General features: G+C 47.2%; 1 protein-coding gene across 5 annotated transcripts in view; it reads right to left on the reverse strand.

Annotated features, from left to right (window-relative positions):
• Positions 1–27619, reverse strand: part of idh3b (isocitrate dehydrogenase (NAD(+)) 3 non-catalytic subunit beta) — a 105701-nt gene that overhangs the window by 46695 nt on the left and 31387 nt on the right. For 2 of the 5 annotated variants that reach the window (XM_069923364.1, XM_069923363.1), the window contains exons 4-5: positions 23810–24001; positions 10036–10145 (exon numbers count right to left, since the gene is read on the reverse strand). In XM_069923364.1, the coding sequence (XP_069779465.1) occupies positions 10036–10145; positions 23810–24001 (302 nt within the window). Of the gene's footprint in view, positions 1–664; positions 1279–2332; positions 2960–10035; positions 10146–23809; positions 24002–27619 lie in introns of those variants that run through there. The other 3 variants (XM_069923369.1, XM_069923365.1, XM_069923368.1) reach the window with 3 other exon arrangements.

Below are 27619 nucleotides of genomic sequence, written 5' to 3' on the forward strand. Positions count from 1 at the left end.
ATTCCTCACCCAGCCTTCCCCCACCCCGGACCACTCTGTGTCACGTGGGGACCACTCTGTGTCACGTGGGGACCACTCTGTGTCACGTGGGGACCACTCTGTGTCACGTGGGGACCACTCTGTGTCACGTGGGGACCACTCTGTGTCACGTGGGGCCCATCTGTGTCACGTGGGGCCCCTCTGTGTCACGTGGGGCCCCTCTGTGTCACATGGGGCCCCTCTGTGTCACATGGGGCCCCTCTGTGTCACATGGGGCCCCTCTGTCTCTGTTCTACAAACTCCCCAGAGCCCTGTCATTCACTGTAAGTTCTGCCTTGGTTTACCCTCACCCTCGTCCGAGTGAAATCCCACCTGTCATTCCTTGGGCCGCTTCCCCAGTTCCTCGAGATGGTGGTGTGATCTCAGAGAGTGAAAACACAGCACTGGAGAAACTCAGCAGGTCAAACCATGTCCTCCATGTAGCAAAGGTAGAAGACACAACTTCTCCTTTAACTCGTCCCACTTCCACCAAATCCACAGCGTCGTCATGGGTACCCCCTATGTTGCAAGCCCACACAGGCAAGACCTCCCCAACTCTTCCTCTGGTACATTGACAACTACATCAGGGTTGCCTCATACACCCGCAACGAGCTTGTCAACTTTAAAAAATAACCTGTATCTTTACCATATTTGACCTGCTGAGTTTCTCCAACGTCGTGTTTCTACTTCACCTATGGCGTCTGCAGATTTAGATGTTTTACTTGCAATCTTCCTCAGTGGTGACTACACCACCAATTCTAGTGTCATCCACAAACCACACTGTCACACAGGTCATTAACCTGAATGGCAAACAACAGTGGTCCCGGCCCTGTTCCCTGCGACACCCCACTGACACGTAACACTGTCCAACGGACAGGTGGTCGTAATTACTACCTCTTGTGGTTTTGTTGCCATATTATGGCAGTTTTTGGTTTTTAGTTGTAGCTCTACATGTGTTTTATGTTTGTAACGTGTCATTTGAATAAAGTTTGTATGTTTAAAAAAGCAGCAGGGTGGGGAGTAACTGTAGTCTGGGCTGTAGGCAGTGGGCTGGTGGAGGGACTGCGCAGACTAAGCACCTTCGCTCTGTCCGCACCGGTGACACAGACCTCCCAGCGGTCAACCATTTCAGTTCTGTGCCCCACTCCTACACATCTGTTCACGGCCTCGTGTACTATCCCACCAAGACCTCCTGAAAGTTGGAGGAACAAAACTGGATTTTCCGTCTGGGCCCCTCCAGCCAGATGGCATTAACATGGACTTCTCCGGTTTCTGCGAACATGCTCTACCCCCCTACCCCCGTCAGCTCTCCACCCCCTTTATCTTTGCTATATAAAGGACCTGCTGAGTTTCTCCTCCATTGTTTATTTTTACTTCAACCACAGGGTCAGCAGACTTTCGTGTCTTACTATGGGGCAGATAAGATTCCTCCGGTCCCTCACAAGGCAGACGGGGACCTGCCGAAGGGGCTTGCAGCCATGATGTAATTGCTCCACAGCCATTCCCCAGATCCCACCAGAGGTTGTCTCATTGGGACAGCACAATGGAGGGGGGGGCAGGCCTGGAGGTGGGGATGGGGAAGGAGGGGCAAAACAGGGGGTCCTGGAGGAGGATTTGGGCAGAGAAGGGCCTTGGATCCATGGGGAGTGGGTCTAGAGGGAAGTGGGAGAACCCACAGCACCTGCACCCCGAGGACCCAGAGCTGCCCAGCTTGGAGCCCATCTCTCCCGTTCTGGCTGCAGACCCCCCCCCCCCCCGTCCCAACCACCCCACCCCCGTCCCAACCACCCCACCCCCCTCCACTCCAACGCCCTGGAGAATGTCTCAAGGGATCCAGGTATTGGAGTCAGGATTTGAGAGGGGGCTGATAGTAAGAAGGGCTCTCGAAAGGCCTCAGGTGCTGAAGGTTTTCTGACTGCGTTGGAGGTTTGGATTTGGAGCTCGGGCAGCTGATGGATTGAACAGGAATCTGTGCGGTTGCAGAGGCTGCGGGAGGACTGGAGGCAAATTCACGGACACTCAGTGACTCCGAAGGGACTCCAATTTTTTCTCTCGTTCTGTAAGGGGACCTGGGCAACACTCATGGAGACTCCTTGCCTAACAGCAGGGAGAATGAAATTTTGTTTAATATTGCATGTTCTGTACTATTACATGACAGTAAAGGAATCTTGAAATGTAATGTTAATTTAAATTTAGACATACAACACGGCATGAGGCCATTTCGGCCCACAAATCCGTGCCTGTAGACAACAGCTTCCTTATTCTAATATATCCTAATTTCAACGTGTCTTCCTCCAAAGTGCAAGGAGCAATATTCTGAATTTTGATCCCTTTAATCCAACAAATCAAACTCTGTGGCTGTTACTCTATGTAGCTGTAATTCGTTGATAAAACAGATAAACATTTTGCATAGCTTCACATTAAGACTTTCATAATGGTGAATAACAAAGTATATACTGTATAATGAAGATTATAAAATGTATATAGAGATACTCAAACTTTAAAGAAATACATAATGATATTTGAAAAGATACACAAAAACATTTAAAGAAAAATTTCTCGTGCTCACGCTTCCTTCACATCTTGTAGAAATAGAGCAAGTTGTTAACCTGGGGGGGAAGGAGGAGGGGGGAGAGGGAAGGGGGGAGGAGGGAGATGGGGAGAGGGAATGAGGAGGAGGAGTAGGGAGGAAGGGGGAGAGGGAAGGAGGGAGCCTCAGGCCATCCTCATCACTCTAAGCAGCCCCCTATCAGTCCTTGGCCGCTTTTAGCCCAGTGAGCTGGACACTGATGTCCCAGAGCTTGCGGGCCAGGGCGGGGTCCTGTGCCTTGGGATGGGGCAAGGTGAGGGAGCAGTCGCTGTCGATGTACTTGCCACTGACACCTTCCATCTCCTTGGACACGGAGCAGTAGATGGTGCTGACTGCCCCCTCGGCTGCCGACTGGAACATAAACAACATTAGCAACAGCACAACGGCCATACCCAGCCATACCTACGGACAGGGAGGGGGGGTCGTGAGGGGACATGGAAAGGAGGTAGGAGACAGAGGAGGTGAACAGAGAGGGGTGTTCACCAACTAGGGACATTCACACTGGGTTTGGGACATGGGTAACAGGAGCAGGAGTTGGTACCCAGCCCAACCAGTCTCCTCTGCCATTCAAAGAGATCTGGCTGTGTACACAATCCCTCCCCACCAGTCCCCTGTAACCCTCAATTACCCCCAAAATCTCATGGTCCAAGATACATTCATTCATGCAGCCCCTGCTGCTTCCATGAACAGTGAACCCCACAGATTCACTGCTCTCTGGGAGAAGCAGTTCCTCTTCATCTTCATCCTAAATCTACTCTTCCAGCCCCACCTCTATCTACACCTTTCATAAGGTTCGATGAGATCCACTCTCATTCCAGAGAGTACAGCCCCAGATGACTCCATCTCTCCTCATAGGTCAACCCCCTCACCCCTGGAATCGACCTAATGAACCTCCTCTGCACCACATCCAAAGCCAGTCTATCCTTCCTCAGGTAAGGAGACGAGAACTACATGGAGTTCTCCAGATGCGGCTCACAGTTGCAACATGACCTCCCTGCTCTTAAATTCAATCCCTCCAGCAATAAAGGCCCACATTCCATTTACCTTTTTGATCTCCTGCTGCACCTGCAAAGCAACCTTTTGTTATTCATGCACAAACACTCCCAAGTCCTTCTGCAATCCTTCACCATTTAAATAATAATCTTGTCTTTTTTCTCTTCCCAAGTGGATGATCTCACAGCAGTGTTCTCCTCCTTACCCATTCACTTATCCTATCGATATCTCTTTGCAGACTCTCCACATCCTCTTCAGCCACACACAGTCCCCTCTTCTAAATCGATGGGAGTTCAATCTGGATGAGTGTGAGGAGAGGCATTTTGGAAGGTTGAACTTGAAGCTAGAGAACATGGTTCATAGTAGGATTCGTAACAGTGTGGAGGGACAGAGAGATCTTGCGGTCGAAATTCCTAGATCTCTCAAGGCTGCTGTGCAGGTTGCTAGGGTAGTTATGCTGGGTTCCATGAGTTCAGTTTTACATTGCAGCTCTAGAAATCTCTGCTTAGACTGTACATGGAGTCCGGAGAATATAGAACAGGAGCGCCTGATGGTTGTGCACAGTTGTGGCCATGTGAAGAGTGATGGCAACAAATCCCACAGAACCTGTTGTAATGACAGTTATCATGTTTGCAAGGCAACTAGCAATGCCTTACTGTGTGATTAGTCTTGGCTGCCAGCAGGGGGCTGACACACAGTATGCAGATCTGCAATGGAGACTTTCAGCCTCATGGCCTCATGGTGCTGTTTACAACAACTTTAAAGTAAAGAACCTTTTCCTCCATCCATGTGTTGTCTAAGAACTCACACATACGAATACAAGATGAAACATGGTGTCAGAAGTGGGATGAAGGAAATGCTTTAAAAGGAAAATCTAAAGTCAGCAACTGATCAGTGAAGAGAAGCCAACACAGTGAAAAATGGAAGGATTACATCCACCAGTGAAACTTCTGCTGGCAGGTAATGTGGCTGAAAATTGGAACAGATTTAAACAGCATTTTGGATTGTATTTAGTGGCAGTCAGAGCTGATGAGAAAAGTGATAAAGTGAAAGAGTCAGTTTTCTTACATGTCGTGGGTGATGAAGCCCTGAACGTGTATAATAACTTCACATTTGCGGCTGAAGGAGACAAAATGAAACTGGAAAAAATAATGGAACAGTTTGAGGCATACTGCATACCTAAACATAATGTGACATTTAAGAGGCACAGATTTTTCACGTGTACAGAAAACAGAAGAAAATATTGATCAGTATGTGACTGAATTGAGAAACAAGCAAAACGTGTGAATTTGGTGGACTGACCGACTCGCTGATAAAAGAGACTTGTGCGGTATTCCAGATAATAGTCTAAGGAAAAGACTGCTAAGAGAGAAAAATCAAGATCTGGAAAAAGCCATAGCACTCTGTAGGGCTGCAGAAACTGGAAAAACTCAGGTAAAAGAGCAGTTCAGTGAAACTAGCTGCATCGTGGATGCAGTGAACAAGAACAGACCTAGACCGTTTAACAAAAAGTGCGCCAAAGTGGAAAGAGAGGCGTGGCCAGTGAACAAAAATGAAAGGGACAATCAAAAGCCATGTCATCGATGCGGTGCACAACACCTACCAAAAAAGTGTCCAGTGTATGGTAAAACATGCTATATGTGCAATAAAAGCAACCATTATACCCGTTGCTGTAGGAACCAAGTGCAACAAAGCAAGGTTCATGCAGTAGATGAAAGGAAGATCAAGGAATTTTATGTAGATGTTGTGACTGAAAACAAGAAAAAAAACAGAGACTGGACGTTGAGATTAAAAGTGAATGACATAGACATTTCAGTTAAATTGGATACTGGAGCACAAATTCATGTAATATCAGAGACTGATTTTAAGAATATTAGACCCAGACCAGAGACGTATGGAACAAAAGTGAAGGTGACAGGATATTCAGGTACCGAGATATCAGTGCAAGGAGAATGCACAGTCAAAGTGAAACACTAGGACAGAGAGCACATGCTAGCATTCATCATGGTACCAAAGGATGTACAGGCCATACTAGGTTTAACAGCCTGTGAGAAACTAAACCTGGTTAAAAAAAAAGAGTCCTCTTTGTGGAAAGCAAAGGATAGACAGTCTGTGATGAACTCATGAAAGAGTACAATGACCTTTTTCAGGGTTTAGGCTACCTTCCAGGAGAACACACGATCAGAGTGGATAAACTTGTGCCACCGATAATACATGCATGCAGAAAAGTTCCATTTGCACTTCAAAAGCAACTGAAGGCCAAGTCGGACTTGATGGAAACCCTGAACGTGATTCAGAAGATAGATGAGTTAACGGAGTGGGTGAGTTCACTCGTTGTTGTGGACAAAAAGAATGGAAAGCTTAGAATTTGCCTGGATCCAAGAGATCGAAACAGAGCAATAAAGAGAGAAAACTTTAAGCTTCTGACGCATAAAGAAATCATGTCATAGTTTGCAAATGCAAAGTTTTTCAGCAAAGTTAGATGCGTCATCAGGATTTTGGCAGTTGAAATCGGATCAAGCAAGTTCAAGACTGTGCACATTTTATAGTCCATTGGGCAGATCCAGATTCCTAAGGTGACCATTCAGAATTGTCTCAGCTTCTGAAATGTATCTCAAAACTATCCATATGGTCTATGAGAATCTGGACGGAGTTTGTTACCTCAATGATAGTCTGGGGAACCACGAGAATGGAGCATGATGAGAGACTAAGGAAAGACTGGAGATATTATTGGCAGTGAGAGCATCAGACCAGATCCCAGAAAGGTGTCCACCATTGGGAAGATGCCAAGGCCCAGTACACAAAGGAGCTACAGAGGTTTAATGGAATGGTCAACTATAGGGGTAAATTCACATCCAACCTCTCAGAAAAGATGGCTCCATTGAGAAGATGAACAGAAAAGAACATTGAATGGGAGTGGATTCATGAGAATGAAAAGTCATGGAGGGAACTAAAGAAACTGCTCCCAGAGGAACCGGTTCTGAGGTTTTACGACCCAGCGAGACCCATCAAGATATCATCTGGCGCATCACATAGTGGGCTCGGTGCAGTTCTTCTGCAAAAATATGATGACTGGCAACCCATTGCATCACAGTCGATGACAGACGCAGAGACTTGATACATTCAAATTGAAAAGGAGCTGCTCACCATCAGATACGCCTGTGAAAGATTTCATCAGTTTGTGTCTGGACAAGCAATCAGTGTAGAGACTGACCATAAGCCCTGATTGCATTGCTCCAAAAGCCATTAAATAAATGTCCACTGAGAATACCAAGAATGATGCAACACTATACACTGGATCTGGCGAACACTCTGGATAAGCTCATGTACACAGCAGACACGTTGTCTCGAGCTGTTGACACGAGAGAGCCCGCAAACACCAAAATGGATGAAGACGTGAACACCTTGGTGGACATGATCACAAGTGCATGGCCCATATCAGATGCAAAAATGGAGCTCATAAAGACAGAAATAAACAAAGATGAACCACTGAGACAACTGAGAAAAAACATCTTGGATGGATGGCCCAACATGAAGCAGGGCTGCTCACCTGACATTGCACAGTACTGGAACTGCAGGGCAGAACTATCAGTGGTTAAAGACATCATCTACAAAGGAAGCAAAATCCTTATCCCAAAGAGTCTGAGAAAAGAGATGCTAAAAAGGATCCATGGAGGACATCTCAGAATCGTAAAGTGTAAGAAAAGAGCACTCTTTGTAAGTGTAAGAGTGATGTACTGGCCAAGAATCAAAAATGAAATAACAAATGAAGCATCAAACTGTACAATATACCTGAAATATCAAGCAAGCAATCCTGCACACACTGCACCATACACACCTTACCAGAAGGTAGACACTGACCTATTTGAATGTCAAGGGAAGGACTATCTTGTAGTCACAGACTATTACTCCCTGTATCCAGAGGTATGTAAACTGAACACCACCACTGCAGATGCTGTAATAACATGTGAATAGAGAGGGAAGGTGGTGGCCATAGGTACCGACATGGGTCCCAGCTCTGCCTGCCTATTTGTGGGGCTTTGTGGAGCAATCCGTGCTACAAGCCTACACAGGCAAGACCCCCCAACTCTTCCTCCATTATTTCAATGACTACATTGGGGCTGCCTCATGCACCTGTGATGAGCCTGTCAACTTCCACTTTGCAGCCAACTTCCACCCCAATCTCAAACTCACCTGGTCCATCTCCGTCAACACTCCCCTTCCTGGATTTCTGTCTCCATCTCAGGAGACAAGCTTTCCACTAATATATATTACAAGCCCAAACCACCTTGACTGCACATCCTCATACCTTGTTCCCCTGAAAGGATTCTATTCCCTTTTCTTAATTCCTCACTCTCTGCTGCATCTATTCGCAAGATGAGGTTTTCTAGTCTAGATCTTCTGAAATATCTGCCTTCTACAAAGGAGGCTTCCCCTCCACCACCATCAACTCAGCTCTCGCCCACATCTCCTTCATCTCCTGCTCATCTGCCCTGGTTCCCTCTGCCCCAGACACAACCAACATAGGATCCCCCTCATCCTCCCCTACCTCCCCACCAGCCCCCACACCCAACACATTATCCGCTGGAATTTCCAGCACACTGCATGATCCCACCACCAGACACATCTCCTCCCCTCTTTGCCTTCTGCAGGGACCGATCCCTCCAGGCCACACTTGTGCCCACACCTCCTCCATCACTATGATCCAGGGCCCCAAACAGGCCTTTCAAGTGAAGCAACGTTTCACTTGTGTATCCGTATCCGATGCTCTCTTTGTGGCCTTCTCCACATTGCAGAGACTGAACTTAACTGAAATGGTTGGCTATTGGGAGGTCTTTGTCACTGGTGTGGATGGAGTGAAGGTGCTCAGTGACAGAGACCTCCCAATAGCCAACCATTTCAATTCCGCACCCCACTCCCACATTCACATGTCTCTCCATGGCCTCATGTACTATAACACCAAGACCACCCGGAAATTGGAGGAACACCCCCTGATTTTCCATCTGGGCCCTCTTCGACCAGTTGGCATTAACATAACTTCTCCGGTTACTGCGAACCTGCTCTCCTTCCCCCCCACTCCCTTCCCTCACTATTCACCCAGCCATCCTTCCCCCCCCCCCATTGGCTGCTTTCCCCTCCCTCCCTTCTCCACCTCTAACCTCCTGCCTTCAGGACCATCTCCCTCCCCCATCCATCCCCCTCCCCCCATCCATCCATCCCACCCTTACCTTTTTGTTCAGACGCCTCCCCCTTTCCCTCCCCATCTTCCCCTCCCCCCACCTGCCCTTCCCCCTGTCCATCCTCTACCCCGTTCATCTCATTCCCTCCCCCTCCTGCCCCCAGTGGTTCCTTCTCACTTTCCAGACACCACATCCCACCTCATAACCTTCTATTTTCCTTCCATCCATATGTCAAAGAGTCTCTGAAATGCCCCCAATGTTCCAGCCTCCACCACCACCCCAGCAATGCATTCAAGGCCCCCACACCTCTCTGTGTAAAAAAAACCTTACAACTTCCCTCCCTTCACTTTGTACACACGTCCTCTAGTGTTTCCTGATCCTGCCCTGGTAAACAGGTGCTGACTGTCCATCCTAACTATGTCTCTCAGAATCTTCTCGACCTCTATCAAGTCTCCTCTCATCCTTCTTTGCTCCAAAGAGAAAAGTCCCAGCTCTGCTAACCTGGCCTCATAAGACTTATTTTCCAATCCGGGCAACATCCTGGTAAATCTCCTCTGGCCCCCTCTCCACAGCTTCCACATCCTTCCTGTAATGAAATGACAAGAACTGAACACAATACTCTAAGTGGGGTCTCACCAGAGATTTGTAGAGTTGCAACATGACCTCTCTACTCCTGAACTCAATCCCCCTATTAATAAAGCCCAGAATCCCATAGCCTTCTTAACCATCCTATCAACCTGTGCAGTGACCTTGAGGGATTTCTGGATTTAAACCCCAAGGTCCCTCTGTTCATCCTCACTCTTAAGTAACTGGCCATTAACCCTGAACTCAGCCTTCTGGTTTGTCCTTCCAAAATGCATCACCTCTCACTTATCTGGATTGAACTCCATCCGCCACTTTTCTGCCCAACCCTGCATCCTATTTCATCCTGTAATCTTCACTCTGTGGTGATGCTCCTGTCCTGTTCCCAAGCCACTCTCCCCCCATGGAAGAGGTTCTGATGCTCTTGTCCTGCACCCCAACCATTCTCCCCTCCTCACCCATGCTGTCTCAAATTACCCTCCAGTTTCATTGGGATGTGGAGGAGACTGCCAGGGGTGGGGGTCGGGACTAGTCCACGGGTGTGGGAAAGGTGCCCAGGAGAAAGGGCAGGTCTCCTTGTGGGGGGTGGGGGGGTGGGAGGGGACTGAGAGCAGCTGGGACCCCATGCAGGAAGGGGCTCTCAGTGGCGGAGGCGTGGCCTCTGTTCCTCACCTTGAAGAAGAAGAATCCAATGAGATGGAAGATGAGCTGAATGCACATTTTGCTGTTCCGCATGATATCTGTCTTCACCACGCCAGGGTGAACCGCGTTCACGGTCACATCTGCACGAGTCGAACAGAGGCTCAGGGTCCACCCACCAATCCCTCCACTGCCCATAGCAACCCCTTACTTCACCTTCGTCTGACCCCTCCTGACCTCCCACGTCATCCAGGTCTTTCTGCAGACAAATGTGTCTGATATCACCTCTCTCACAGGGCTCGGGAAGGACATCTATGGGCCATTTGAGAAAACATTGGGTCGGAGCAGGGAATCGATGCTGGTCGGCAGGAGATTGCGAGAGGATTCACTCGGAATTGTACAGTAGAAATGTAGCAAATATTCAGAGAAGTTGGCGCTCTGCACAAGTATGTTCCCCTGAAGCAGGGAATGGATGTTAAGGTGAAAGAACCATGGTGTGGAAGCCATCACAAGATAAAAGAGGAGGAGACCAATTGGCCCATCAGGTCTGCTCCGCCATTTAATCATGAGCTGATTTTTACAACAGCCCCACTCCCCGGCCTTCTCCCCATAACCCTTGATGCCCTAATCAAATACTCTGCCTTAAATACACCCAACGACCTCCCTTCCACAGCTGCCTGTGGCAACAAGTTCCACAGAAATTTCTCCACGTTCTTTTTTAGATTGATGCCCTTTTATCCTGAAATTATGCCCTCTTGTCTCGAACTCCCCTACCATGGGAAACAACCTTGCCTATCTATGCTGTCCAGGCCTTTCAGCATTTGAAATGTCTCTCCGAGGTTCCCCCCCCACCCCTCTCACCCACCCTTCTGGACTCCAACGAGTACAGTCCTAGAACCGACAATCGTTCCTCATATATTAACCCTTTCATTCCTGGTATCATTCTAGAAGTTCTTCTCTGAACCCTCTCCAACGCCAGCACGAGTTCTCTCAAACACGGCGGCCAAAACTGTACGCAGTACTCCAAGTGAGGTCTTACCTTCCCTGCTCTTGTCTGCTATCCCTCTAGAAATGAATCCCACATTTCATTCGCCTTCTTCATTGTTGGCTGGTTAAAAAAAAATCTGATTAAAAAAAATAAAGGTTACGAGAGGTTTAAAAAGATAGGAACTGTTGGGGATCTGAAGAATTACACGATTGCCAGGAAATAGGTCAAGAAAGGCTTTAGATAGAACTAAAGATTCCTTAATCCTGCTCGCAACATGAAGGCCCAAGATATTCGACAAATGCGTGGCCAGGTTTGAAGACGATACAAAGATGGGAGGAGCAGCAAGTAGTGTTGATGAAGCACCGAGTCTACAGAAGGAATTGGACAGGTTGGGAGATTGGGAAGGAAATGGCAGATGGAGCACAGTGTGAAGAAGTGTATGATCATTCACTGTGATGGAAGGAGCAAAGGTGAACACTGTTTTCAAAATGGATGAGTTCAGAGCTAAGAGGCACAGAGGGACATGGAAGTCCTCGTGCAAAGCTCCCTGAAGGTCAGCTTGCACATGGAGTCGGTGGTAAGGAAGGCCAATGCAATACTGGGGTTCATTTTGAGAGGTATATGGAATAAAGACAGGGATGTAATGTTGAGGCTTTACAAGGCATTCGTCAGACCACACTGACAACCATAGAACATTACAGCTCTGAAGCAGGGCCTTTGGCCCTTCTAGTCTGTGCTGAATTATTATTCTGCCTGGTCCCACTGACCTACACCCACTCCATAGCCCTCCATACCCCTCCCATCCATGTACCTGTCCAAATTCTTCTTAAATGCTAAGATTGAGCCTGCATTCACCATTTCACTCCCACTCCTCTCTGTATGGTTCCCCCCATGTACCGCCTAAACTTTGCCCCTTTTACCCTTAACCCATGTCCTCTGGTTTGTATCTCAACTACCCTCAGTATAAAAAGCCTATCTCCATTTACTGTCTGTCCCTCTCATAATTTTAAACACCTCTAACAAATCTCCCCTCATTCTCCTACACTCCAGGGAATAAAGTCCTAACCTGTTTGACCTTTCCCTGTAACTCAGTTCCTGTAGTCCGGGCAACATCCTAGTCAATCTTCTCTGCACTCTTTCCATCTTATTGATATCTTCCTGCAGTTTGGTGACCAAAACTGCACACAATACTCCAAATTTGGCCTCACCAATGCCTTATACAACTTTACCATAACATCCCAACTCCTGTACTCAATACTCTGGTTTACGAAGGCCAATTTGCCAAAAGTTCTCTTTACAACCCTATCCACCTCTGTTCTACCGCACTCCTCAGTGCCCGACTGTTCACTGTTTACATCCTTTCTTGGTTTGTCCTTCCAAAATACAACAACTCACACTTGTCCGCATTAAATTCCATCTGCCATTTTTCAGCTGGTCCAGATCCCTCTGAACCTTTGAAAACCTTCCTCACTGTCCATGTCTCCAATCTTAGTGTCATCTGCAAACTTGCTGATCCAAATGACCTCATTATCATCCAGATCATTGATATAGATGACAAACAACAATAGTCCCAGCACCAATCCCTGAGGCCCACTCATCACAGGCCTCCAGTCTGAGAAGAATCATCCACCACTATTCTCTGGCTTCTCCCATCCAGCCATTGTCGAATGCAGTTCACTACTTCGCCATGAATACCCAACGTCTGAACCTTCCTGATTAACCTCCCATGTGGGACATGTAATGGTATGGATTGTATATGCTAATTGGCTCGGGCTGGCCCGCCCCCTGATGACATTTACCTGGACTCCTCCCCTGGGACCCAGGCCATAAAGGTCGGGCCACCTCTCCCTTCCCTGCACTTCCCTAGTTTGGATCCGGACCAGCTCAAGTCTTCTGTACAATAAAGCCTATCGTTCCCCTCAGTCTTGGACCTTGTAATTATCACACAGAAATTTTAACATCTCCAGTAATGGAGAAGTTGCTGCACCCTGATCGGCTAGAAGTGGATCCCCAAGTCCCGGGTGCATCGGACCTCTTCGAACTGCTTTAATAACTTCCTGGAGGCCGCTGCTGGAGTGGTCAATACGGAAGAAAAGAGGCTGAAGGTCCTACAGGCAAGAGTCGGCCAGAGGGCTTTCCAGGCCATCAGAAGTTGCACAACCTACTCAGAGGCGATGGCTAAATTATGGGCACCATATAAGCCCAAGATCAGTGAGGTCTACTCCCGTTAACTCCTGGTGTCCAGAAAACAGCAGCCTAGAGAGTTGGTGGAAGAGTTCGTCCAAGACCTGATCACACTGGGAAAAGACTGTTTGAGGAACCCACGGTTTTGGTGTCGGGGGCCCAGTGTGTGTCAGGGTTGAGGTTGGATTATATCCGACAACATCTCCTCGAGGAGGATCAACTTCCACTGAAACGGGCGATCCAACTGGCCAGAACCTTAGACTTGGCCCAGCGCCACGTGGAGTTGATCGCAGGCAGAAGTGGGCCTACCCAGTACGAAGAAGAAAGAAGAAGAAGAAGAAGACGACAAAAATTAATATGAAGACAAAGAAGAAGACGACGAAGAAGTAGAAGAAAAAGTAGAAGAGGTTATATGGTAAGAGGAAGATAAAGAAGAAGAAGACGACGAAAAGGAAGAAGTAGAAGAAGAAGAAGAAGAGGGCGCCATCCTGGGAGTTGGCATTGGGGACTGCCGACCCGACTGGGGCTACAGTAGCACTGGGATCATCGAGGTGCAACTTCTGCAGGCAGGCAAGTCACCCAAGACATCTCTGCCCCGTGAAAGGATCAACCTGCTCGGGCTGTGGGATAAAGAGTCACTACCAATGTGTCTGCTGGTCCAGAGCCTCATCTCAGAGCAGCGCAGCATGGATGGCAGAGAAGCCTCTGGTGCCGTCCGCGTGCATGGTAAGGCGAGCACCATTTTACCTGCTCCCGTCCTCTACACAGCAGCAACCCTCACCGGCAACATCACTTCTGCCCCTGACGACATCACTTCTGTCTTCTTCACTGGCATTGGCAGCGTGGTCAATATGGAGGCCACCATATTGGGCACTGAGCCTCCCCACCCATGACAAAGACAACACATCTATCCTGGCATCTATCACCTTGGACCAAGCCAGCCTTCACCCGATCAAGAATTCTGTGATGCAGATCGAGGTGAATGGGCACAAAACAAACTGCCTCTGATAGTTCGCAGTACCAAAAGTTTTATCCACCCTGAGGTGGCCCGTAGACTCTTGATCCCCATCCACCCATCCGTGTTAATGGCGGCGAAAGACCAGCAGACTTGTATCCGGGGGGGGGGGGGGAGTGTTACAAGGACTTCTTATTGTTGGTCATGCCCCAGCTCTGTGCGCCGATCCTCCTGGGCCTCGAATTCCAGAGTCAGTTCAGGAGTGTGACGATGGGGTTTGGGATCCTCAACCTCACCGTGTATAATCTGCTGCTTACAGACCACCCCCCCCCCCCAATCGAGTGCCCAGCCTTCGGTACTGTCCTGCAGCCTCACCACCCTGCAAGTGGCCCCTCTATCACTATTTGCAAACCTCACCCCAGACTGGAAGCCAATCGCCACCAAGAGTATGCGCTATAGCACTGAAGGTTCAGCAACTCTTGGTGGAGGGGATCATAGTTCCAGCCACTGGAGGGTGCAGGTCCTCATGGTCGGGGGTGGGGGGAGGGAGTGGGCAAGCCCCGGACGGTGATTGACTAGTGTCAAACCATCAACCGCTTCACCCAATTGGATGCGTACCCCTTACCCCAGATAGCCGACTTGGTCAATAAGGTCACACAATACAGAGTCTTCTCGACCATTAACCTCAAGTCGGCTTACCATCAACTCCCCTCCGCCCGAACGACCGGCTCTACATGGGTTTCGAGGCCGAGGATAAACTTTTTCACATCTTGCGGGTGCCTTTCGGTGTGACTAATGGTGTCACTGCTTTTCAGAGGGTCATGGATCAGATGATGGAGGAGCACAAGTTGATGGCGACGTTCCCATATCTTGACAATGTCACCATCTGCGGCCACGATCAACAGGACCACGGCAAACCTCGCTAAATTCTTAAGTACAGCCAAGGCTCTCAACTTGATCTACAATAAGGACAAGTGTGTGTTCGACACAGATCGTCTGGCCCTTCTCGGTTGTGTTGTGGCACCTGGTGTCATAGCCCCGGACCCCGACCGCATGCGACCCCTTATGGAGCTGGAAAGGTGCCTGGGGCAGTTTTCCTACTTCGCACAATGGGTGCCCAATTACGCCGATAAAGCCCACCCCCTGATTAAGTCCACAACTTTCCCGTTATCGGCGGAAGCCCTTGCTGCATTCTTCCAGATCTGAGGAGACATCGCAAAGGCCATGATGCATGCTGTGGAGGAGTCCTTCCCTATTCAGGTGGAGTGCGATGTGTCTGATTTCGCACCTGGCCGGTAAACATTTTACCTTACTGACAGACCGGAGGGCCGTGGCCTTCATGTTTAATACTAAGCAGCGGGGTAAAATCAAGAATGATAAGATTCTTAGGTGGAGGATCGAGCTCTCCACCTATAATTATGACATCTTGTACCGACCAAGTAAACTCAACAATCCCCCAGACGCCCTATCTTAATGCAGGAAACATTCGGAACAAGGTAGATGAATTAGCTGTGGAAATTGAGATAAACAAATATGATTTGATTGGGATTACAGAAACATGGCTGCAGGGTGGGCAAGCATGGGAACTTAACATCCCGGGGTATACGATATTTAGGAGGGATCAGCAAGAAAGAAAAGGGGGTGGGGTAGTCTTGATGGTGAGAGAAGGGACCGACACGATTGACAGGAAGGATATTAACTCAGAAGATGCCGAATCTATATGGGTAGAACTGAGGAATAGCAAGGGCGGAAAACGTTAGTGGGGGTGGTATAGAGGCCTCCAAATAGTAGTGTAGAGGTGAGGGAAGGCATTAAAAGAGAAATTAGAAAAGCGTGCAATAAGGGAACAGCCGTCATCATGGGAGACTTTAATTTGCATATAGATTGGACCAGCCAAATTAGTAAAAATACTGAGGAGGAGGAATTCCTTGAATGTTTACGGGACGGTTATCTAGACCAATATGTCGAGGAACCAACTCGGGAGCAGGCCATTTTAGATTGGGTATTATGCAATGATAAGGGGCTAATCAACAATCTTGTTGTACGAGGCCCTTTGGGTAGGAGCGATCACAATATGATCGAATTCTCACTCGACATGGAGAGTGACGAAATTAAAACCGAGACTAAGGTCCTGAATTTAAATAAAGGGAATTATGATGGTATGAGACGGGAGTTGAGTAAGATTGATTGGGTGGTGTTTATGGGGGAGTCGACTGTGGATAGACAATGGAAAGCATTCACAGATCTAATGGAGAAATTGCAAAAATCGTTTATACCGGTTTGGCATAAAAATAAACCAAAAAAGGTGACTCAACCGTGGATAACAAGGGAAATTAGAGACAGCATTGGGTCCAAAGAGAGAGCATATCAAATGGCCAAAAAAAGTACCACAACTGAAGACTGGGAGCAGTTCAAGATGCACCAAAGGAGGACAAAGGGATTAATCAAGAGAGCAAAAATAAATTACGAAAGTAAGCTTGCGGCAAATATAAAAACCGACTGCAAAAGCTTTTATAAATACGTCAAGAGGAAAAGATTGGTGAAATCCAGAGTAGGTCCCTTGCAGTCAGAATCAGGGGAATATATAATGGGGAATATGGAAATGGCAGACCAATTAAATTCTTACTTTAGTTCTGTTTTCACAAAAGAGGATACAAATAACCTCCCAAGGATGTTGGGAAACATAGAGACTAATGCAAGGGAGGAACTGAAAGAAATCAGCATCTCTAAGGACATGGTCTTGGGGAAAGTGAAGGGATTGAAGGCCGATAAATCCCAAGGGCCTGATAATCTACATCCTAGGGTACTTAAGGAAGTGGCCATTCAGATAGCAGATGCTTTAAGAATTATTTTCCAGAACTCGATAGACTCAGGATCAGTACCCATGGATTGGAGGGTAGCTAATGTTACCCCACTATTTAAAAAGGGGGGTAGAGAAAAAGCGGGGAATTATAGGCCGGTGAGCCTTACATCAGTAGTGGGCAAAATGATGGAATCCATTATTAAGGATGTAATAGCGGAGCATATGACTAGCAGAGAAGGAATCGGACGGAGTCAACATGGATTTACAAAAGGTAAATCGTGCTTGACAAATCTATTGGAATTGTTTGAGATGGTGACAGGTAAAATAGATGGGGGAGAGCCAGTGGATGTGGTGTACCTGGACTTCCAAAAGGCCTTCGATAAGGTCCCGCATAAACGACTGGCTTCCAAAATCAAGGCTCATGGGATCGGGGGCAAAGTATTGATGTGGATTGAGAACTGGCTGGCAGGTAGAAGACAGAGAGTTGGGATAAATGGCTCGTTTTCTGAGTGGCATGCGGTGACCAGTGGGGTGCCACAGGGATCTGTACTGGGACCCCAATTGTTCACAATTTACATTAATGATCTGGATGAGGGGATTGGATGGAATATCTCCAAATTTGCAGATGACACTAAGCTAGGAGGGCCAGCAAAACCTTCGACCTCCTTAAGTCCTTGCTGACCCCAGAGAATCCAGGGACGAAGACATTCAACGAATAATGTACAGCTCTAAGGAACCATTTAAGTGCCAAACCACCACTTATGGCAGAAAGGCAATGATTCTATGAAAGGAAACAAGGACCAGGAAAAACAGTAAGTGAATACCTGGCACCGTTGCGTAAACTGGCGGAGCACTCTCATTTCGCGCAGTTTCTAAATCAGGCACCATGAGACAGATGAGTGACGGAGCTGGAAAATCGCCAAGCAAGGCAAAAATTATTAGGAATGGATGAAGACATTACGTTTCAGATTGCATGCAGAACTACCTGCAGATCTGAAATGGCAGCTAAAAACTTGGATGACGGTCAACCAGACCTTCTGGACGGAGGTCTTTCCGCAACAATGCTTCTGTTGTGGGAAATACAACCAGAAAACTGTTTCTTAAAAATTCTAAATGCAACCATTGCAAAGCAGAAGGACATATCAAAGCTAAATGTCTGCTTTTAAAGCGCAGGTGGCCTGCAAATAAACAGGCAGCTAAAGTCAAAACAACTGCAGAGAGAGAGAGAGAGAGAGAGGCAACCTAACAACGATGGATGATTGCAGCCCAACAGCTGACCTTCAAGTTCCTGAAATTTCAGCTCCTGAGATATTACACATTGGAGGAATAAATGGGGGAAGCACAGCAATCTTTATACAGCTAAAAATAAACAGACACCCCCTGAAGATGGAGTTAGACACAGGGGCAGAGGTCTCCCTAATGCCGTTACATGTAAAGGAACGCTTACTACCATGCTTCCCGGTAAAAACAAGTGAAATAACTCTAAGATCTGTTACAGGAGACAGAATCAGAGTTTGGAAAATGTACGTCCAAGTACAATATAATCAACAGGAACCAAAAACACTCTCTCTCTATATCATAGATACCCAAGGACCAGCACTCTGGACGAAACTGGCTACAACACATTCCCCTAGACTGGCTGGAAATCGGTTCAATGCTAAATGTAAACCACACGGACACCTCCCAGCCAGAACTCGACCAAATCCTCAACAACCACACATGGTTATCCAACAAGAATTAGGGAAAATCAAAAGTTTTCAAGCCAAACTGCAATTAAAAGATAATGCAGAACCAAAATTCTTCAGCCAGAACAGTCCCACTTCTATGAAGGGAAAATGGAGGCTGAATTAAACAGACTAAAACATGAAGGCAGATTAGAACCAGTACAATACAGCGATTGGGCAGCGCCCATCGTACCCATACGAAAAGCAAATGGGAAGATTCGCATTTGCGGCGATTCCAAAATCACCATCAATTCATCCCTCAAAATACCCGAAACCCCATGCCTAAGGCAGAAGAATTGTTCCAAGCACTAAATGGAGGGCAAAAATTCACAAAACTAGATTTGTCACAAGCCTATCAACAGATAAGTTGTTTTTTTTTCAGTTGGTTGTTTTTCCAGACTCTTTTGTGTAGTCTTCCAAAGGCGCTATTTGCCTTGGCGAGTCTGTTGTCTATCTCGTTGTCGATCCTTGCATCCGATGAAATGGTGCAGACGAGATAGGAAAAACTGGTTGACTGTTTTGAGTTTTGTGTGCCCTATGGAGATGTGGGAGGGGCTGGTAGTCATGGTGGGGAGCTGGCTGATGGAGGACCTCCGTTTTCTTCAGGCTGACTTCCAGGCCAAACATTTTGGCAGTTTCCGCAAAACAGGATGTCAAGCGCTGAAGAGCTGGCTCTGAATGAGCAACTAAAGCGGCATCGTCTGCAAAGAGTAGTTCACGGACAAGTTTCTCTTGTGTCTTGGTGTGAGCTTGCAGGCGCCTCAGATTGAAGAGACTGCCATCCGTGCGGTACCGGATGTAAACAGCGTCTTCATTGTTGGGGTCTTTCATGGCTTGGTTCAGCATCATGCTGAAGAAGATTGAAAAGAGGGTTGGTGCGAGAACACAGCCTTGCTTCACGCCATTGTTAATGGAGAAGGGTTCAGAGAGCTCATTGCTGTATCTGACCCGACCTTGTTGGTTTTCGTGCAGTTGGATAACCATGTTGAGGAACTTTGGGGGGCATCCGACGCGCTCTAGTATTTGCCAAAGCCCTTTCCTGCTCACGGCGTCGAAGGCTTTGGTGAGGTCAACAAAGGTGATGTAGAGTCCTTTGTTTTGCTCTCTGCACTTTTCTTGGAGCTGTCTGAGGGCAAAGACCATGTCAGTAGTTCCTCTGTTTGAGCGAAAGCCGCACTGTGATTCTGGGAGAATATTTACGGCGACACTAGGTATTATTCTATTTAGAAGAATCCTAGCGAAGATTTTGCCTGCAATGGAGAGCAGCGTGATTCCCCTGTAGTTTGAGCAGTCTGATTTCTCGCCTTTGTTTTTGTACAGGGTGATGATGGTGGCATCACGAAGATCCTGAGGCAGTTTTCCTTGGTCCCAACAAAGCTTGAAAAACTCATGCAGTTTGGCATGCAGAGTTTTGCCGCCAGCCTTCCAGACCTCTGGGGGGATTCCATCCATACCTGCTGCTTTGCCACTTTTCAGTTGTTCAGTTGCCTTATATGTCTCTTCCCGGGTGAGGACCTCATCCAGCTCTAGCCTTAGGGGCTGTTGAGGGAGCTGGAGCAGGGCGGAATCTTGGACTGAGCGGTTGGCACTGAAAAGAGATTGGAAGTGTTCTGACCATCGGTTGAGGATGGAGATCTTGTCGCTGAGGAGGACTTTGCCATCTGAGCTGCGCAGCCGGCTTTGGACTTGGGGTGAGGGGCCGTACAGAGCCTTTAGAGCCTCGTAGAAACCCCTGAAGTCGCCAATGTCCGCACTGAGCTGTTCGGCTCCGAATCATGGGTCCTCTACCAGCATCACCTACGGCTCCTAGAACACTTCCACCAGCGTTTTCTCCGCTCCATCCTCAACATTCATTGGTGCGCCTTCATCCCTAACATCGAAGTACTCGAGATGGCAGAGGCCGACAGCATCGAGTCCACACTGCTGAAGATCCAGCTGCGCTGGGTGGGTCACGTCTCCAGAATGGAGGACCATCGCCTTCCCAAGATCGTGTTATATGGCGAGCTCTCCACTGGCCACCGTGATAGATGTGCACCAAAGAAGAGGTACAAGGACTGCCTAAAGAAATCTCTTGATGCCTGCCACATTGACCACCGCCAGTGGGCTGATATCGCCTCCAACCGTACATCTTGGCGCCTCATAGTTCGGCGGGCAGCAACCTCCTTTGAAGAAGACTGCAGAGCCCACCTCACTGACAAAAGACAAAGGAGGAAAAACCCAACACCCAACCCCAACCCACCAATTTTCCCCTGCAACCGCTGCAACCGTGTCTGCCTGTCCCGCATCGGACTTGTCAGCCACAAACGAGCCTGCAGCTGACGTGGACATTTACCCCCTCCATAAATCTTTGTCCGCGAAGCCAAGCCAAAGAGAAAGAAAATCAACAGATAAAATTGGACAAAAAAAATCAAGGGAATATGACAATCAATACCCATCTGAGACTATTCACCTATACACGCATTCATTACGGAATTTCAGTAGCCTCAGCGATTTTTCAAGCAACAATGGACAAATTACTACGTGGACTCTCCGTTGGGTGTTACCCTAGATGATATCATCATCACGGGCCAAAACAACAATGAACACTTACAAAACCTTGAAAAGGTCTTAACCAGACTACAATTACAAAAGAGCAAATGTATCTTCATGTGCCCCTCAGTAACATATCTTGGGTTTACAATCGACAACGAGGGGGTGCGAATGAATCCAGCAGGAACAGAAGGCCCCATACCCAACCAACAAATCGGAATTACAGTCCTTCCTCGGACTTGTTAATCACAACCGAAAACATATCCCTCATATGACTATGTAGGCCGCTGAACCAATTACTCAAGAAAGATCAAACATGATATTGGAACACAGAAACTAAAAACACAGTCGATCAACTAAAGGAAATACTAACGTCAACAAATAAGGTGCTGCTCCACGACGACCCTAGTAAAGAGGTTACACCCACCGTGGATACTTCACCAGTGGGACTAGGAACAGTACTAGCCCAAATCACAGAAAAAGGTGAGCAACCTGTAGCGTTTGCTTCATGAACATTAATCTTAAGTGAACGCAATTTCGCCCAACTAAAAAAAGGATTGGCAATAATTTTTGGTGTAAAATAAATTCCACCAATATCTTTACGGAAAAAAATTCACCCTGATCACAGATAACAAGCCTCTTTAATCCTGGGGCCACACAAAGGTAGACCAGTATTAGCTGCGGCCAGAATTCAAAGACGGGCCATGCTACTAGCGGCATATAACTATGATCTAAAACATAAACCAGGAACACTCAACAACCATGCAGATGCCTTATCACGCCTACCACTACCCGAGACAGAACGAGAAGAAATTATTAAATGGACAGCCGAGGCAGCAGCCATCAACCAAGAACAACTTCAATAACTGCCCATTACAGCCCTGATGATCAGAAAGGAAACCCGAAAAGAAGCAACATTAAGCAAGATCCTATACTTCACCCTTAATGGGTGGCCCGAATTTGAAGTCATCCCAGAAGATCTAAAACCTTACCACACGACGCCATGAACTCTGGTATGAATAAGGCACTGCCCGGATGCATGTCTGGTGGCCCTCCATAGATAATGCCATTGAAACAACAGTAAGAGAATGGAAAGTATGTCAGTCAATGCAGCCAAAAATGCTGCAGGCTGAAGCTAACCCACGGAAATGACATCGGATTCATGTCGACTTCACTGGACCATTCACGGGCGAGACTTTCCTAATAGCGGTGGGCGCACACTGCAAATGGCCAGTAGTTTCACAGCTGAAAAACACCAAAGCAGATCCCACGATTGACTGTCTACGAGCTCTCTTTGCCACCTCCTGATTGCCTCATGAATTAGTTACGAACAACACCCCAATTTACATTGGAACCTTTGAAAAGATTTATTGTGCAACAATGATATCCGACATTTTGTCCACACCCTATCACCCAAGTACTCATGGGGAGGCAGAACGTTTTGTGCAAACATTCAAGGAGGCAACAAAAACCAAGAAACTTCTAAATGCCTCCTGGACTCACAAGATTGCAGAGTTCCTATTGGGGTACAGAAACACACCGCATTCTACCACAAAAATTACCCCAGAAGAATTAAGTTTTGGCCTCAACCTGCGGACAAGGCTGTCTACTGTTCACCCAGATCCGAGCCTCTGTTTAGAAAAATCAACATCACCACAAATTTTACCTGGAGCACTGGAAGTGGGCGAGAGAGCACTGGCACAAGATTACAGTCAATACAAAGACCCACGGGTGGCAGGGGTGATCCTACAAAAGTTTAGCCCCTGCTCATACTCTGTTCTAGTGGGTGACAGACTGTGGAAACGACACATTGACCAATCACGAGCATTGTCTGACACTAAGGTCCACGAAATGTCTCACAACCACGGCAATCCAACCCCTTTGGCCAAGTGAAAGGGTGGGGGGGGTTGGGGAGTGGAGACAGATAGCCCAGTAATTGCATTAAGCAGCCCAGCACGTAGAACCCTGGAGGCCAGTGAAGGCCAAGAGTCACTGTCGGACTGACCATCTATAGGTCTCAACTAGAACAGCCCCGAGCAAATACCGGTACAACATAGCATGCCAAGGTGGTCCAAGAGAGAAAGAAGACCACCTGAGCACTTTAAGGATCATGTCCCATAATTATTAAATGCCTTTCTGCAGTCCATGTACCCTAATTCTCACTGGTAAGTCACGGGCCCGATGTAGCAATGGTCATAGTGAGGGCCCATTCAACATTTATTACACAAGGGGGAAGAGTGTTGGGAATAAACCCATCCGGCTGTCATGAGTTTTGGGTACAAGCCCATGTCATGATGTCACCCCTACCCCCTCTGTATGTCAGTAGCCATGTTCACTGATGGTATTAAAGAATGAGAAAGCACTAGGTCTCGGAGTCCTCATTGTGTCAGTGCAGACACACATTGCTCACTCAAAAACTCAGGCAGAGCCTCCCAAACTCACCCTGTGGGGCCAGGAGAGGGGCTGGTCTGCAGGTTCCCCTACAGCTTACACACCATCCCCCCCACCCAAGAAATCGCTGAGTCTTGGTTCTTTTACCCACTGCATAACATTAACTGGAGAAGAACTCCAAGGTAGGATCTTCCCGCAGCCCCCCTGCCCCTTGCCCTCTGCCCCGCCTCTACCTGTGTGTCGGAGTTGATTGGACAATTCCAGTGTGAACAGCACATTCATGAGCTTGGTGCAGTTGTACAGAAAGTCGAACGAACACCATTCCACATTCTCGCCTCTCATCTGACGGAAGTCGATCTTCCCCCATTTATGAACCATCGATGAGACGTTGACTATCCGGGCACTCGGTGATTCTTTCAACAGACCTGGAATTGGGAGCAAGCTTGAGACAGAATTCCCTGAAATTTCAATGACTCCCAAATGTCCACATTGGCCCCTACCTTTCTGCAGCCCCCCTCAGAACCTGTAGCGACAGACTCGGAAACCCTTCAGCACTTGAGCTGAGATTCGAGATTCGTGTCACGTGATTAAAAAGTGTCGTATTTTGCATGAAATTTCCCTTTTTTTGAAAACTTTATTTATAAATTTAAGATACATACATTAAAAAAAACAATGAACCCCACTCCACCCTCCCACCCCCTCCCCACCCACCAACCCCAACTAACCCCTCCAGGGGAGCCCAAAAAACATTAATCAGTTAACGACATACGCCGTATGACGTGCCAAACTAACAATACCAGAGAGAAAAAAAATTAAGATATTTCCAAACTCATAAATTTCAATTAAGGCGATCACATCTTAACAAAGAAAGATTAATTATTAAACAAGTTATACGTTATCTTCTCCAGATAAGTACAGGAACTTAACTCATTAAAGCCCAAAGAAACTATATTCAATTCCACATTATCCTTCCACGTAATCACAAAACATTTCCCCGCTAACGGCAATACCAGACGAGCCAATGCCATCTGAAACCAGAAGTTAAAGATGGTCTCTAGCCCAACAAAAAAATTAATGGATCCAATAGTAATTTAACCTTGAATAAATCTTCCAAAAAGTTTTTAATTTTTATTCAAAATGATTGAACTTTGTCATAAGACCAAACTGCATGTAAAACATTCCAGTGTGAATCCCACATCTTTTTTTTTTCCAAACTTTATTTAAAATTTTTCAAAATATTTAGCAAAGAATACATAGACTAAAAATCTAAAAATCCAACCCACCCACCCTCAACAAACCCCTCAAGGGGAGCATTAAAAAACAGTTTAAAAAATTACAACATTTAAGATGTGACTAAACCCATACATTTCAAATAAGGCGACCACATCTGAAGATAAAAATTATGTTACATATAAATACAAGCTCTCAACTCATTATTGCCAACAAACGATATTCACTTGTACGTCATCCTTCCAAGAAAATTGGCACACATTTACATGCTACAGCCAATGCTAAACAAAAAGCTCTAAAACTTATCCAACCCCAAATCACTAAATAGAACAACATAACCCAACAAAAAAATTTTCAGATCTCATAAAAATTTAATCTTAAAACAGTTTTTGAAGTAATTCTCTAATTTTTTGCCAAAATGGTTGAACCTTATCACAAAGCCAAACTGAATGTCCACATCTAAAACACAACTCCAAATTACTAAATCCAGATTTCTTCAATTTCTCAGGGGTCAGATACAACTGATGTAAAAAAAATTATAATTATCCTTACTGTATCTTACATTGAGCAACTTGGTTACACCATCATGGCACACAATCTCCCAATCGGCCTGATCATGGCACACAATCTCCCAATCGGCCTGATCATGGCACACAATCTCCCAATCGGCCTGATCATGGCACACAATCTCCCAATCGGCCTGATCATGGCACACAATCTCCCAATCGGCCTGATCATGGCACACAATCTCCCAATCGGCCTGATCATGGCACACAATCTCCCAATCGGCCTGATCATGGCACACAATCTCCCAATCGGCCTGATCATGGCACACAATCTCCCAATCGGCCTGATCATGGCACACAATCTCCCAATCGGCCTGATCATGGCACACAATCTCCCAATCGGCCTGATCATGGCACACAATCTCCCAATCGGCCTGATCATGGCACACAATCTCCCAATCGGCCTGATCATGGCACACAATCTCCCAATCGGCCTGATCATGGCACACAATCTCCCAATCGGCCTGATCATGGCACACAATCTCCCAATCGGCCTGATCATGGCACACAATCTCCCAATCGGCCTGATCATGGCACACAATCTCCCAATCGGCCTGATCATGGCACACAATCTCCCAATCGGCCTGATCATGGCCCACAATGATTCCCATTTAAATTTATCTAAATTTACTTTATCCATAGTGTCTTGCAACAATGTATAATATTCTTTTCTTTGGCTTGGCTTCGCGGACGAAGATTTATGGAGGGGTAATGTCCACGTCAGCTGCATATGCGATGCGGGACAGGCAGACACGGTTGCAGCGGTTGCAAGGGAAAATTGGTAGGTTGGGGTTGGGTGTTTTGTCTTTTGTCAGTGAGGTGGGCTCTGCGGTCTTCTTCAAAGGAGGTTGCTGCCCGCCAAACTGTGAGGCCCCAAGATGCACGGTTGGAGGCGATATCAGCCCACTAGCAGTGGTCAATGTGGCAGGCACCAAGAGATTTCTTTAGGCAGTCCTTGTACCTCTTCTTTGGTGCACCTCTGTCACGGTGGCCAGTGGAGAGCTCGCCATATAACACGATCTTGGGAAGGCAATGGTCCTCCATTCTGGAGATGTGACCTACCCAGCGCAGTTGTGTCTTCAGCAGCGTGGATTCGATGCTGTCGGCCTCTGCCATCTTGAGTACTTCGATGTTAGGGATGAAGTCACTCCAATGAATGTTGAGGATGGAGCGGAGACAACGCTGGTGGAAGCATTCTAGGAGCCGTAGGTGATGCCGGTAGAGGACCCATGATTCGGAGCCGAACAGGAGTGTGGGTATGACAACAGCTCTGAATACACTAATCTTTGTGAGGTTTTTCAGTTGGTTGTTTTTCCAGACTCTTTTGTGTAGTTTTCCAAAGGCGCTATTTGCCTTGGCGAGTCTGTTGTCTATCTCGTTGTCGATCCTTGCATCCGATGAAATGGTGCAGCCGAGATAGGTAAACTGGTTGACCGTTTTGAGTTTTGTGTGCCCGATGGAGATGTGGGGGGGCTGGTAGTCTTGGTGGGGAGCTGGCTGATGCAGGACCTCAGTTTTCTTCAGGTTGACTTCCAGGCCAAACATTTTGGCAGTTTCCGCAAAACAGGACGTCAAGCGCTGAAGAGCTGGCTCTGAATGGGCAACTAAAGCGGCAACATCTGCAAAGAGTAGTTCACGGACAAGTTGCTCTTGTGTCTTGGTGTGAGCTTGCAGGCGCCTCAGATTGAAGAGACTGCCATCCGTGCGGTACCGGATGTAAACAGCGTCTTCATTGTTGAGGTCTTTCATGGCTTGGTTCAGCATCATGCTGAAGAAGATTGAAAAGAGGGTTGGTGCGAGAACACAGCCTTGCTTCACGCCATTGTTAATGGAGAAGGGTTCAGAGAGCTCATTGCTGTATCTGACCCGACCTTGTTGGTTTTCGTGCAGTTGGATAAACATGTTGAGGAACTTTGGGGGGCATCTAAGGCGCTCTAGTATTTGCCAAAGCCCTTTCCTACTCACGGTGTTGAAGGCTTTGGTGAGGTCAACAACGATGTAGAGTCCTTTGTTTTGCTCTCTGCACTTTTCTTGGAGCTGTCTGAGGGCAAAGACCATATCAGTAGTTCCTCTGTTTGAGCGAAAGCCGCACTGTGATTCTGGGCGACACTAGGTATTATTCTATTTGAGAATCCTAGTGAAGATTTTGCTTGCAATGGAGAGCAGCGTGATTCCCCTGTAGTTTGAGCAGTCTGATTTCTCGCCTTTGTTTTTGTACAGTACAGTCCACATCTGAAATTGGTAATA

The sequence above is a fragment of the Narcine bancroftii genome, chromosome 3, assembly GCF_036971445.1.
Source record: "Narcine bancroftii isolate sNarBan1 chromosome 3, sNarBan1.hap1, whole genome shotgun sequence".
In the NCBI taxonomy this organism is placed as follows: Eukaryota; Metazoa; Chordata; class Chondrichthyes; order Torpediniformes; family Narcinidae; genus Narcine; species Narcine bancroftii.